Here is a 12,776-nt window from a genome sequence, read left to right as displayed (position 1 = left end):
CCTCCTCCCTCCCCTCCTCTCTCGCTCATCGGCCCCTCTCTCCCCCGCCAACCCCCCCCCCACACCCCTCCTTCGATGTGCTCCTCCTAGGTGAGGACGGAGGGAGAAAATGGAGAAGGGAAGGGGCGAGAAATGAGCCGAGGGTACGTGAGGTGGCGGGTCCACGCTGCTGCTGCTGCTGCTGCTGCTGCTGTTTAAGATTATAGGGTGAGCTGAATTTTCAGATTAGGTTAATCTGCTGGAAATGGGATTGGCCAGCAGCCTTTCCACGGGGCAGGTAGGCAGGCGGGCAGGCGGGCAGGCGGCAGGCAGGCGGCAGGGCTGGAGGGCGTGTCAGCTCAGGAGCCATGTGCCGCTCCATGTGACTCGCCGACCAATGGCGTCGGGGCTGCGCTCCGCCGGCTGAGGTCACCGCAATGGCGTCGGCTCTGCGGGGCGCGGGCCAACTGTTCACCGTGTACGTACACACACACACACACACACACACACACACACACACACACACACACTCACACACACAGGCGCGCATTTGCATAAGCCAAACACACATTTGTGCGCGCAGGCACACGAGCGAAAAAAAAAAAAAAAAATCCCGGAGGCTTTGCACACGCAAATTCGCAGCATCACCCCCCACTTCGCCCCAAACACACACACACACACACACACACACACACCCCCACACACACACACACACACATTAGTGGGTTTACACAACCTGCCCCCCTTCCCTTTTAAAGGTGGGGGAGTGAGGCGGTGGTGGTGGTGGGGGGGCAAACACATTGCGGAACACGGACTTGGCGCCGGCCCCGAGAGCGCCGTTGGATTTGAGTTCGTTCAATCTCGGCAAGAAGGAGCCAGCGCTGCTTATAGAGGTTTAGCCGTGATCTGCAATCACCGCGGGGGGCTGGGGGGGGGGTAAGAACTCTTTCATGTCCCCCTGCAATTAACAACCCCCCCCCACCACCCTATACTTGCATAATAAATTGCCAATAAGAGCTCAAAGGGAGCCTGAAAAAAGGGTTGGGGGGGGGGAGAAGGAGAGATGGATCTATTCACGGCTCTCCGCTTCTCCTCTAATGCCATTCACATGTCCAGGAAACCGGCCTGGCAGACGGCAAGTATAGGAAATCTGTCTCTGTGTTTGACTGTTTTATCTGGAGCCAGACACACAGTGTACTGCAGGGCCTGCCTGCCAGCACGACACACTTGGAAGTAGATGCGGGATCTCTGCCTTTTGTCTTCTTCCGTCGAGCCCTCCGTCGAGGGCCAAGGTGAGCTTAGATGTCTGTTTGAACACTTAAGTATTCATTAAGTGGGGCGTCCCGCTTGTTTAGCAGCAGGCTAATCACAGCATTTTTTTTTTTTTTTCTTTATAATTGCAGATGACACCGGGCCCTGCGCGTCAACTGCCGTGGCGGTTTTTGCGATGAAATGGAGGCATTCATCACAATATGGTCCTCAGCTTGTGCCACGCCGCCACGGCATTCATGTGATTATCATGGGTTGTCCGCGATGTCGGGTTTTTTGAATGCGACAGCAGCGGCTCGTAGCCATTTTGATTATTAGCAATACTTCTTTTGTTTGGCCGCACCGCGAGCCGCCCGCTCCGCTTCCCTGGTCTTTTGCTTTCGCGGATATTTGTGGAAGTGTCGTTCCCAGCTGAGACTGTTTTCAAGTGAGTCATCGGGACCTTCTTTACCACTCCTCCCTCCCTCCCTCCCTCTCTCTCTCTCTCCCTATTCCTGTATCTCGCAAACCAAACGTACACCCATTGACCCATACATAGATTCAACATAGCGGGAAAGTAAGAGAAAAAACAAGGAATGTTCAGTGAGAAACTAAGAAAAAAAAATGAAGAAAAAGAGAAAGGAGGGAAAGAAGAAGAAGAAGAAGAAAAAAAAGCCCTCCAGGCTCTCGTAAACACGCTGTATCTGGAGAGGCTGTGCAACACTCTCAGTGCCACTCTCTCAACAACGCTAATTATCAACCAAAGACATGCTAATTACATAGAGCTTTATTGCTAATGCAGTAGGCCTCTATGCCAGCCGCCCACACTCGACGCTCCGCTCCCCTACCTCGGTCTCTCCTCCCACTACACCTTCAGGCGAGGCAACAACAGAGGGATGGAGGGAGGGATGGAGGGAGGGAGAGAGAGAGAGAGAGAGAGGCTGCATGGATTCTGTAGATTTCCGCAGAAAAAAAAAAAAAAATGCTTTCGAACAAATGTTGAAATCGTGCACGGCGGGCGTGAGACGTTGCATGCCACCGTCCCTGCGCGCGAAACAAAAGCCGTCTGAAATTCGGCTTCGTCGCCCCTCCCCCGACTCCCTGCACCTGTGACGTTAGCCTAGCAGCGGCAAAACAAGGCTCGGCAGGGAGCGATAGAGCCCCCCCCCCCCCACACACACCACCACTCTATACACCCCCCTCCACAGCAACGCTAAACGTGCTGGTCTGAGCCCTGTGGCCAATCCTGTTAGCGCAGCCTGGCTCAGGCTGAAGGCCTCTTCAGATCGATTTCCCCCCGCTGAGCGTCGCTCAGGGTCCTCCAGGGATGGCAGTGCATGTGGGCAGTGCTCAGTCTCAGTGTAGCACTCTCCCCCGCCAGCTTCTTGAGCGACTTCTCCCGACGCGCCTGTTTACACGTTGGCCATCCTCTGCTCCCTAATGGACGTACAGTTTAAAGAGGACTTCAAAACAGGGCGCTCACTGAAACATGTGATAGCACTCTCTCTCTCTCTCTAACTCTCTCTCTCTCTCTCTCTCACTGAGGTGAACCCAGAGCAGTGAGACACACTGTGAAAAGTACAGAGTGTGAGCTGGCTAATGGGCTTCAGATTGAAAAAGGTAGAGATATGGGGAAAGAAAATATTAAAAGCATCAGCAAGGATGTACTTGCACTAGAAAAACAACAAAAAAAGAAGCAACTTAAAAAAAAATATTACATATAAACCCAGTGTTCTTGGGGGAAATTCGAATACAGAATCTCAGTTCCTTTTGTCAAAAAGTAAAAGGAGTCTCAATAAAGTTAAACATGGGCAGAGTGCTGCCCTCTTCAATTGGCTGCTATTCTGTGTCTGAGGGATTTATTGTGCACTCAGCCCATTCTCTCTCTTTGCATCCGTCATTAAGGTTCGCCGTATGTCAAGTGCTCTACCTCCTGATGTATCAGCTGCATTAACAGACCATATATTTGACAGGGCAGACTGGACTCAACCACAATAACAGCATTAAGTCTGCAATAGGTTTGTTCTCTACTTTCTATTTTTTTTGCCCTCTAACATTGGCACACGAAATAGAGAAAGAAGTCGTTACACTAAAGATAGGAAAACTAATGTGTGTGTGTGTGTGTGTGTGTTTTATTTATTTAATTTTTTTCTGGGAGGAGACGGTGGGGGTCGCAGTCTTCCAAAGCAAGAACTAATTGACACAAATGTGTAAATTCAAAAGGTTTGTCGTCAGTTGCAAATTGCCATCTGGAATAGCAGGCGTGTTCCCGGTGGGGCCTGGCCACCCATGGGTGGGCAACAAGCCCAGAAACACCCCTGCGAAGAGATAAAAACAAGCCCCATGCTGTTTGATTGTCAGACTGGCCAGCCACTTCTATGGCCGTGCGTGCGTGCGCGTGTGTGCACGCGTGTGCGTATCCACCAAGTCCCTCTGCTCCTCGCATTTCCTTTATGTCTGATTGAACCCTGAGCCGACTACAGACTCAGAGTTGACGCTGTCGAGAGACTGCGACCGAATGGACCTTAAACACCGGCGTCACGATTTCTTTGGGTGCCTGTTGACTGTTGAAGAAACTAAGGTGGCAGGTGGCACATGCCCAGTTCACAGGCAATGATGTCAAAAGGATTCATTACCATGAAATAAAAAAACAAAAAAAACACAACACACTTTTTAGGCCTATGTCACTACTTTCATTTGATAAAGACAAAAAAAAATTAAATATATATATATATATATATATACATATATATATATATATATATGTATATATATATATACATATATATATATATATATATATATATATTTTTTTTTTTTTTTTACCTGGAGACGTAGTGGGTCAACTTGTGAGGAAGACGTCTACAGTTCACTATCTAGAGTTAACCAGGATGTGGCTTTGTTGGAGGTTTTCATGCATTTTACACTGACATCACAGCTCTAATGAGAAACATGACAGAGAGAGGGGGGGCTAACAATGTTAGCCATATGCTGCTAAACATTATTCTGTCTGAGGGCCCTTGAAACAAATTCATTGCATTGATGAGCAAAAAAAAAAAAAAGTTGAATTTCATCTCCGGCCGCCGGCGATCACTCTAATGCACCTGGTGTTTTGCTTTGTTTTTTTTCTGTTGTTGTTGCTGTGAGTGTGCGCGAGCATGAGCAGGGGGGAGGAAGCGCGCGACCGCCTTCCTGGCCCACCAGGTTCGCCAGAGTCAGAGTGGAGTTGTTGCGTAACGGCTTCACGTCCAGAGCTTAAGGATCCCGGAGGGCTCCGGCGTCATTTCCTGCTTTATCTACCTGCCTCACGGCCCGGCCTGACAGCGCTGCTTAACATCGCCTTGATCCGCACCGGCCGCCGCGTCCGCACGGAGTCACATCAACGTCCTCTGCTGAGAGGGAACATCAATGGTGACAAAAACCCCCTGCGGTGGGGGAGGGGGGAGGGGCCGAGGCTGATGATTACACAGGGGACCGTCTGAAAAGGTCCAGATCGATGATAGAGACCGCTTTTATCTAACTGGGTACAAAGGGGGGAAAAAAAGGGGGGGGGACTGTGTCTGTGTATGTGTGTGTGTGTGTGTGGGGTAGATTTATCCTAACTTAAAATAAAATAAATCACTTGAACTGGTTGAGGTTTTGAGGGATTGACTGTGCAGGTACAACGTGTCAACAAAAAGAGAGAAGTAAGGGTTACTGAATGAGTCACAAATGCTGCAGCCATCTGTCTGCCAGAGCCTTTTTGGGTTATTTGCATGAGTGTGTGCGTGTGTGCGTGTGTGCGCGTGTGCGCGTGTGCGTGTGTGCGTGTGTGCGTGTGTGCGTGTGTGCCCCGGCGACCGTGTTTCCTCGCCGCTTACCTCCACGATGTCGGAGTTGGTCCTGCTCTCGTGGGGCTCGTTGTACTCGGTGTACTTGAGCAGGACCTTGTCCATGTCTGTGCTGGCGTACTGGAACAGCTTGTTGGTGCTGTTGAAGATGATGAGGGCGATCTCGCAGTCGCACAGCACGCTCAGCTCGTAGGCCTTCTTCATCAGGCCGAACTTCCGCTTTGTGAACGTCACCTGAGGACGGAGACAAAGGAATTAGATTTGGCCCGACGAGCAGGTGAACGATTCTCTCGTCGCGGCCGCCAAAGCGAAACACCCGGCGTGATCGACTCAACCAGTTTGATTAGCAATAACGGCTGAATTAACGCCGGAGAGCCCCACGCGATTCGCTCCTTCGCTCCCTAATTAGGGAACGAGCGGCAACCTGCCGGCGACTCTTGAAGCCGAGCCGCTCTGAGTGGAGGTTTAAGTCAGACGCCACCTGACTGCAACAGCCCCCACCCGCCCTACTAGGAAAAAGAGAGAAGGAGAGGAGAGAAAAAAAAAAAAAAAAAAAAAAAAAAAGAAGCTCGCGTTTAAGGAACTGAAAACGCTCTGTCTCGGCCAGATAACGGTAAAGACCATCAGTTACTGCTCGCACATCAAAGCCGGTGCGGGCTCGTCGCCGAGCTTTCGAGTCACCTCGGCTCGCCTGCCTTCACGCTTCGGCCGCTCCACGTGGAAACAAAAGAGACTTCAGCTGAGAAAAGAGCTGAGGTGCGCTACTTTCACAGAGTGGCATCAACGCACGCTGTTCCGTTGCCCAATTACCCGCCTCTCGGCGAATAGCAGGCCATTCGTATAAATAACACACGGCTTCCCTGCCTGCCTGCCTGCCTGCCTGCGCTGGAAGCTGTTTGCGTGCGCGCGTGTGTGCAAAACAGTGACAATGCACTTGACTTTAACCACAAAAATGCCTTCTCTAATGGGGCCCTTTTTTCTCTCTCTCAGCCGCTCTCTTTGTTTGTGGGTGTGCGTGTGTGATCGAGCGTTTGTGTGCGTGTGTGTGTGTCGAGGCCCCGAGACTCGTACCTTTAATAAATCGCAACGCCACAAGAGCCGGCGTTGTCAAAAAGCAAAGCGGCCTCCGCTCCTCTATTGTTTGGACCCAAACTAGAGCAGCGAAAGTGAGTCAATTCCAGCGAGTTGCACCTGGTTTCTCTTCAGAAGCCACGTGTGAGTGCGAGATCTCTGGCTGGGCACGGAAATATAAATAAATAAAGACAGAAAGAAAGAAAGAGAGAGAGAAAGAAAGAAAGAGGGAAAGAGAGAAACACCGCTGCCAGCTTCCTTCTGCGAGCCGCGCCGCCTTTGTCTGCGCCGAACATTCTTTAATTTTCTTCGGCGGCTGGGCGAACTGTTTACATTGGAAATCGGCGTTGGATGAAAAAAAACAAAAAAAACCCTGCTTTTCACAGGCAGGAAGTACTGCCAGTACTGCGCCCAGCTGGTAGTTAATGATCTCGGTTTTGTTGATTAACTGCGTGTTTGTCTATTCTCTTCTGACACTTGAGCGGGCCAAAAAAGACAGACTGAAAAAATTCCACCCGCGCGCGCACGCCGCCGCCGAACGTGCGCGGCGTTTGCAGAGAAAAAAAAGGAAGCCGCTAGAAGAGGAGACGTCCGCGTGTGTGGCGCGAACAGATCTCTCATTTTCTTCTCTGAAAGAGGAGAGCGAGTTCGATGGGGTATTGATAGATAGTTTAGGATTTCTTGAAATCGCATCTCCCAGGGACGGACGCAGCGGGGAAACTGAATATGAAACTATCCTTCACCTTCCAACCCGACCGGCCTCCCTCCCCCGTCTGCAGCCCTGCCGCCACTGGCCGAGACCTCGCGTGAACCGTCACATCCTGGTCCAGCTTCCACCCCCACCTAAAGTTTTCCAGTGATGTCATCGCCATGTGTCAGACACCAGAGGCTGAAACTAGAGACGTAGCATTCAGATGCTGTACGTACAGCACCAAACTCTCTCTCTCTCTCTCACACACACACCCGCGCGCACACGTCTGATTCAGTGATGGCACGAGGCGAACGAGCTCCCCCGGGGCTCTAAATACCATGCTGACATTTACGCAGCCAAACCTAAATGTAGGCCAAAAAAAAAAAAAAAAAAAAAAAGCCTCATTCTTCGCGGCGTGAGATCAAAAGGTATCGTGTGACAAAAAGATTAATTGTCGCATCCAAACCTGCCTGGGAGCTTTACCGCAAAAATAAATAAACTAAAAGGCACATTGCAGCCTTGAACACCGAGCAAATCCTACATGAGGGAGGGGGAAGAAAAAAAAAAAGGATTGGCGGGAACTTAAGGTTGAAGCAGACTATTCAGGAGTGTCGTCCTCGCCCGGGTGTTTGGATGCAAGGGGCACCAGGGTGCAAGCGCAGCCCCGGCTCCGCTATCACCCACTCGCTCAGAGACGCACTCTGCCGGGGTCGCTGGCGTTTGGAAAGGTGGGCAGAATGCAGACGTGCCGGGCCGAGGTCTCTGGCGGCGGCACGGCGAGCTTGAAAACCACCGGATGGGCAGAGCGGACGCGACTCGAGAGGAATGAAATTTTCTTCATTTCATTTTCACGTAAAAAAAAAATCATAACAAGAAAAAAAAAAAAAAAAAGGCCCCCGAACACCCAATCAAAGTCGTCTTGAGCCTCACACTTAAAATGAGGAAGCGGGGCCGTGCGTTTCCCACTTATTGAAAAATCACACGTAGACCGACTTCAGCAACACCGCGGGAGGAGAACGAGTGTGAACGCGAAAAGCCTTAAACTGACCAAACAATAACACCTACTTAAATATCACACCGCGCCCCCACATCTCAATCTGACACGTACAGCCTGCTGCCTCCAAATCACATATCCTGCTAGTGCCGCACGCAAGCAGACCCATGAACGCCCCGCCGCGCGCACCGAAGCGCTAGCTACGTCGCTAACGCTAACCCTCTGCCACGCGCGTCACGGCAGGAGCGTCCATGCCGTAACTTTTAAGCTCAATTTTTCATTATCATTATTTATTTAATTTTTTTTCGAGCTTTCGGAGCCGGAGGTGAAACGGCGTTGGACTTTGCGGCCTGGGCGCCGAGACGCCGTGTGACCCTTTTAGCCCGTAAACAGCGGAGTGGCTGATGCGGCCACTCTCTCGGCCCACACAGCGGCTGTGAGCCAGCGAGCGAGCTGGACCTGCCTGTGCTTAAAAGGCTGAACGCTGTGCACTCTGCTAACAGCCGGGCGCTCAGAATGGATCCGCTCGGACACAAACATAATCAGCCAGACGGTTCGTGTCAGCGTGGTGAGAGAAGGGATGTAAAAAGTTTGACATTATTGTACTTTATTATACGTATTATTTTATTATATTTCCAATCATCATTCACTTTCGTAAAAAAAAAAAAAAAAAAACTAAATTGGAAATTGTAAAGTAATAATTAAAGTAATCGTGAAATAAGTTGAAGTTAATAATATATAAAGGAACGGTTTGTGGTTGAGGTTTGTGTGTCTTGGTTCAGTAGGTGCTGGTAGAGGCGCCAATATGTTGAGAGCAGACAGCTCCATGGTGCAGCACATACGCATCTGTGGGTACCTGTTGAAGGGGACCACTGTGTGTGTGTGTGTGTGTGTGTGAGTGTGAACCAAACTGTGTCTTTTCACAGATAAATGGTAACTACAAGGTGTGAAACCAACGCACGCACAAACACAACGCGCACGCAAAGAGTTTTTCCCCGAGGAGCTGCTGAGACACTCGACACCACCAGAGTTCAAACTCCACGGAGGTGAATTTGGGATTTTTAGCAATGTGAAATTGTAATCGACCCCCAAATCCTACATTTTTCCAAACAGTCCAAAAATAAACCCATCGACGACATCTACAAAAAAAAAAAAAACAAACAAAAAAACTAAACAGGCCGAGTATAAATATAGCCCAGATCTGCTTTTAAAGAGTGTTTTTATTTCACACCCACTCTCCTGCCATCGGATGTCTACCTCTGCTACACACTGCTGCCGAGTCTCTTCATGCACACGCTGTTGTCTCAATGAGCATGCACTGTCGACACAGAGCGACATACCAAAATTATTCATTCACCCCTATCCTCCTCCACAACTCCATCCCGAGGGACAAACACACGTGCGGGTACACACAGAAACACACACACACACACACACACACACACACACACACACACACAAAACAAGCGTTACGACTCCCCGCCATATTTAAAAATTGGCTAAACGTGACTTTTAAAATTTTTCGGAGCATTTTCCTCTTCTTGGAAATCTACTTTTTTGCCCTCCTTGATGTCAGTTAGCTTTTGTTTGCACCTGCGTATACATTCATATATTCCTATCACTTTTATTTTTTTTTTTCGCAAAAAAAATCTTTTTTGTTAAATAAGTTTTAAAAAGACAAAAAAAAAAAAAAGAAAAAGAAAACGGAGGGAAAAAAACAGGCAAAAATGAAGTGGGCATAATGGTTGATTCTTTGCCGCACGGGTGCGAGGCAGAGAGAAAAGACAAGAGGGAGGGAGGAGGAGGGAGGGAGGGAGAGGAGAGAGGGGGTGGATGCACAGGAAGCACATTTGTATGCATTTCCTCTCATAACAGGAAGAGGCCAGTGGCTTCCCCTTCACAATGGCTTCGCTTCTGCTTCCCACCTCCTGCCTGCTTCCCTGGGGGAGGAGGAGGAGGAGGAGGAGGAGGAGGAGGGCGGAGGAAGAGGAGGAGTGGAGGGACAGGCAAGCGAAAAACTGCTGGTTAGCAAACCAAAGTTGGCCGTGCGCGTGTGTGCGCACGCACACATGTCATTGAGCTATGGAGCGGCACCGCTGGTCTCGAGACAAACACTCGTCCCATTGTCAGCGGCCCGAGCAGGAAGACGCGCGCTTACGCAAAAGGAATAAGAGGAGCCGAGACCTGGGCCTGAACTCTGCCTCTCAGCCAGAGAAGCTGTTAAGAGGGGCATTACCACAAAAGAGGCTTTGTCCCACCTCTAATATATGCTACACTCTTCTCTTCTCCACTTCTCTCGGAACCTCACTTATCGTCTTTTTTTCTCCTCTCACATGATTCAGTGCGGCGGCCGCCTCCAAGCGTGTGTTCAGTCTGTCGTTCCTCCGCCGGGTAGTTAAAGGCCGACCTGCGGAACCGATTGAGCGGCGTCTTAATCACCCCACAATTTCAGTCGGAGGTGTGGGGGGGGAAAAAAGCAAAACAAACACGGCTGTTCAGACTGTTCGGATCAGATTGTTCTCCTTTGCCGAAGCTTGTAATTACACTGAAGGACAGCGGCTGTGTTCCTGCGCCGCGCGCTACTGCTTACGCAGGGAGGACGGACTTGCAGACTTCAAGAGGAAAAAAAAAAAAAAAGAGGATGTCACATTAGCGCACCCTAATTTAGAGGCCGGATCGACAAAAATAACTTTGTTGTCAATGGTTCGAGGGGGATAAACTTTAGCCAAGGCCCTGGAGCAGACATGGGGGTGTGCAGAGGGAGGGGGAAAAAAACTCTAATGGTTTTTTTTTTACATGAAGACACTGACATGGATATTTAGCTTCATAAGTGTCCAATTGTTCTTGGGTTTTTGTTTTTTCCTGATCAGATGCTGCGAAAACATCCGGTTTGGAATTTGCCTCGAGAAGTTAAGAAACAAAACAACAAACGACAAAATTTCAGAAAAACAAGAGAAAGTCGGTTGAAGGCGAGTCTGATTCATATCCTCAAAAGAATTTGAAATAACAGAAAAAAAACAAACAAAAAAATTGTTTTTCGGCGGTCGCCAGTCATGCCTTTTACAATTTGATTTCCAATCAGACATTTTTCCGACAATTTGATTAATTTGCAGACGAGACGAGCCGTGCCGAGCCGAGCCGAGCTAACAGAGGAAACAAAGTTGAGTCTCGGTTTCCGGTGAGTGAAAATTAGAAGGCGAGGTGAGAGCACCAACGCACATGTGAATTGAGAGAGCGAACAAGGGGATAAGTCGCGAAGGCGCCGCCGCTGGAGTAAAAAACAAGGCGGCGCCGAGGTGAGAGCTTAGCGAGGCCCTGTCACAGGTGAGGTCTCGCCGGCGCCGAGCGCGGCGGTGGAGGGGAGTGCCACTCACGGAGACATTAGAGGGAGGTGGCGTGGAGGTGGGAAGCAGGGAATTAGAGGAGGGGTGCAGAGGTGAGCAGCTTCCCTGTGGGCCTCATTATTTTCCTGCTGTTAATTTCGCTCGCACATTTTCTCACCCCTGTGCTGTTGATTGGAGGGAGGAATGCTTTGTCGTTGAAACAAAAAAAAAAGAAAAAAAGTGGGGGGTGGTGAAGAGGATTGAGGGGTGGCGGGTGGGGGTGGGTCCTCCTTATTTCAACAGCGTAGCGGTTCAGACACAGCCAGGGAATGAGGAAGAAGAGGCGGGGAAGACACGAGTGGACTTTCTTCTTCTCTGGCGGTCCGGCGCGCTACTGAGCGAGTAGTTTGTGAGAGCGATCGCGTTGTTTTACTTCCTGCTGCGTTTAACCTTTGGCGGCCGGGGTCGCCCCTTCCCCTTCCTGCGGTAGCCATATGTCTCACACCCACGCAGCCGCACGCACAAAAGGAAGAAAGAAAGGAAAATAAAACAAATGAGGGAGATTTGCAAAGAAAAACAGGTCCCCCTCAACAAAGCCCAGTTGAGCGAGCGCAGTGGCCGCAGAGCTAACGCTAATTAGCGCCAATTGCGGCAAATGAGTGCGTTGCCCGAGTCCGACTCCGGAGGGACACGTGCGTTTCTCTACAAGCGCGCGTTTGTCTCGGCCGCACAAATCTAAGTGTGCGTCTGAGTGTGTAATCTGCTGTGTCTCAGATCTAAACTGGTGTTTACGGCCGCATACTTCATCTTGTGCAGAAGGTGCGTGTGTGTGCCAATCCGCACGTGTCTGTGTGTGTGTGGCAGGGCCGGGAGAGCCGCCGCTCTCAGTGTGCAGTCTGTGACTTTATGGCACAGGAGGCTCTTTCATGTGCCCCCCGGACCAGGAGAGGCTGTGAGTGGTCAGGGGGCTCGGAGCCAGGGATCGCACACCGCCGCCCACTGTCCAGGGCTCCGGGCAGCCAGTCAACGCCAGGGTGGGGGGGGCTGGCCGCTCGGCCCCCGCTCTGGGGATATGTTTTTAGGGCCTTGGGGGTGGCAGCTGGAAGTGGCCGCCCAGAGAGAGCCAGTTCCCCCCAGTTGCCCGCGACGAGGCTCCGTAGGTGGGCGAAGGCTGCGTTGACAGCCGCGCCGAGTGGTGCCGCTTGCAAAGAGGGCGCGCACTGTCTCGTCCGCACGCTAACGCGTGGATTCCGTACCGATACAATGCTGCAGTGACGTTGTTCCCGGAACGAAGGAACTCGGTTATTTTGCGATTCTGATTGAAAAAGGGAAAGAAAGAAAGTTTGAATTTGAGTTTGTGTGTTCGTTTGTTTGCGTGTGGAAATTGAATCGTAAATCAACGTGGCGTTTATTATAGATGAACTTTGTGTTTGTGTGTGTGTGTGTGTGTTGGGGGGGGTACCTGCTTCAACAACTGTGCAGATATGTGAAGAACGGGCAGCTGAGAGCAACCCTCTTCAGATTCCTCTGATGTTTATTTGGTGTGGGCTGTGGGACATTTCCCAAAAAGGAAGTGAAAATATTTGAATCAATGCTTCTGTCTTTCTCTCATTTTTTTGGGAGCGCCTGCATGTATGTGT

At 50.4% G+C, this 12,776-nt stretch overlaps 1 protein-coding gene across 6 annotated transcripts in view; it reads right to left on the bottom strand.

The window, feature by feature from the left end:
* LOC142899923 (myocyte-specific enhancer factor 2C-like) overlaps positions 1 to 12,776 on the bottom strand; it is a 66,344-nt gene that overhangs the window by 14,439 nt on the left and 39,129 nt on the right. For all 6 annotated transcript variants that reach the window (XM_076043870.1, XM_076043873.1, XM_076043872.1 and 3 more), the window contains one exon: positions 5,088 to 5,291. In XM_076043870.1, coding sequence (XP_075899985.1) covers positions 5,088 to 5,291 — 204 coding nt within the window. The remainder of the gene's footprint in view (positions 1 to 5,087; positions 5,292 to 12,776) is intronic.

The sequence above is a fragment of the Nelusetta ayraudi genome, unplaced genomic scaffold (genome assembly GCF_046127955.1).
Source record: "Nelusetta ayraudi isolate G7.1 ecotype Tasmania unplaced genomic scaffold, CSIRO-AGI_Nayr_v1 ptg000078l, whole genome shotgun sequence".
Taxonomy (NCBI): Eukaryota; Metazoa; Chordata; class Actinopteri; order Tetraodontiformes; family Monacanthidae; genus Nelusetta; species Nelusetta ayraudi.
This window is presented reverse-complemented; position numbering and strand designations above follow the sequence as displayed.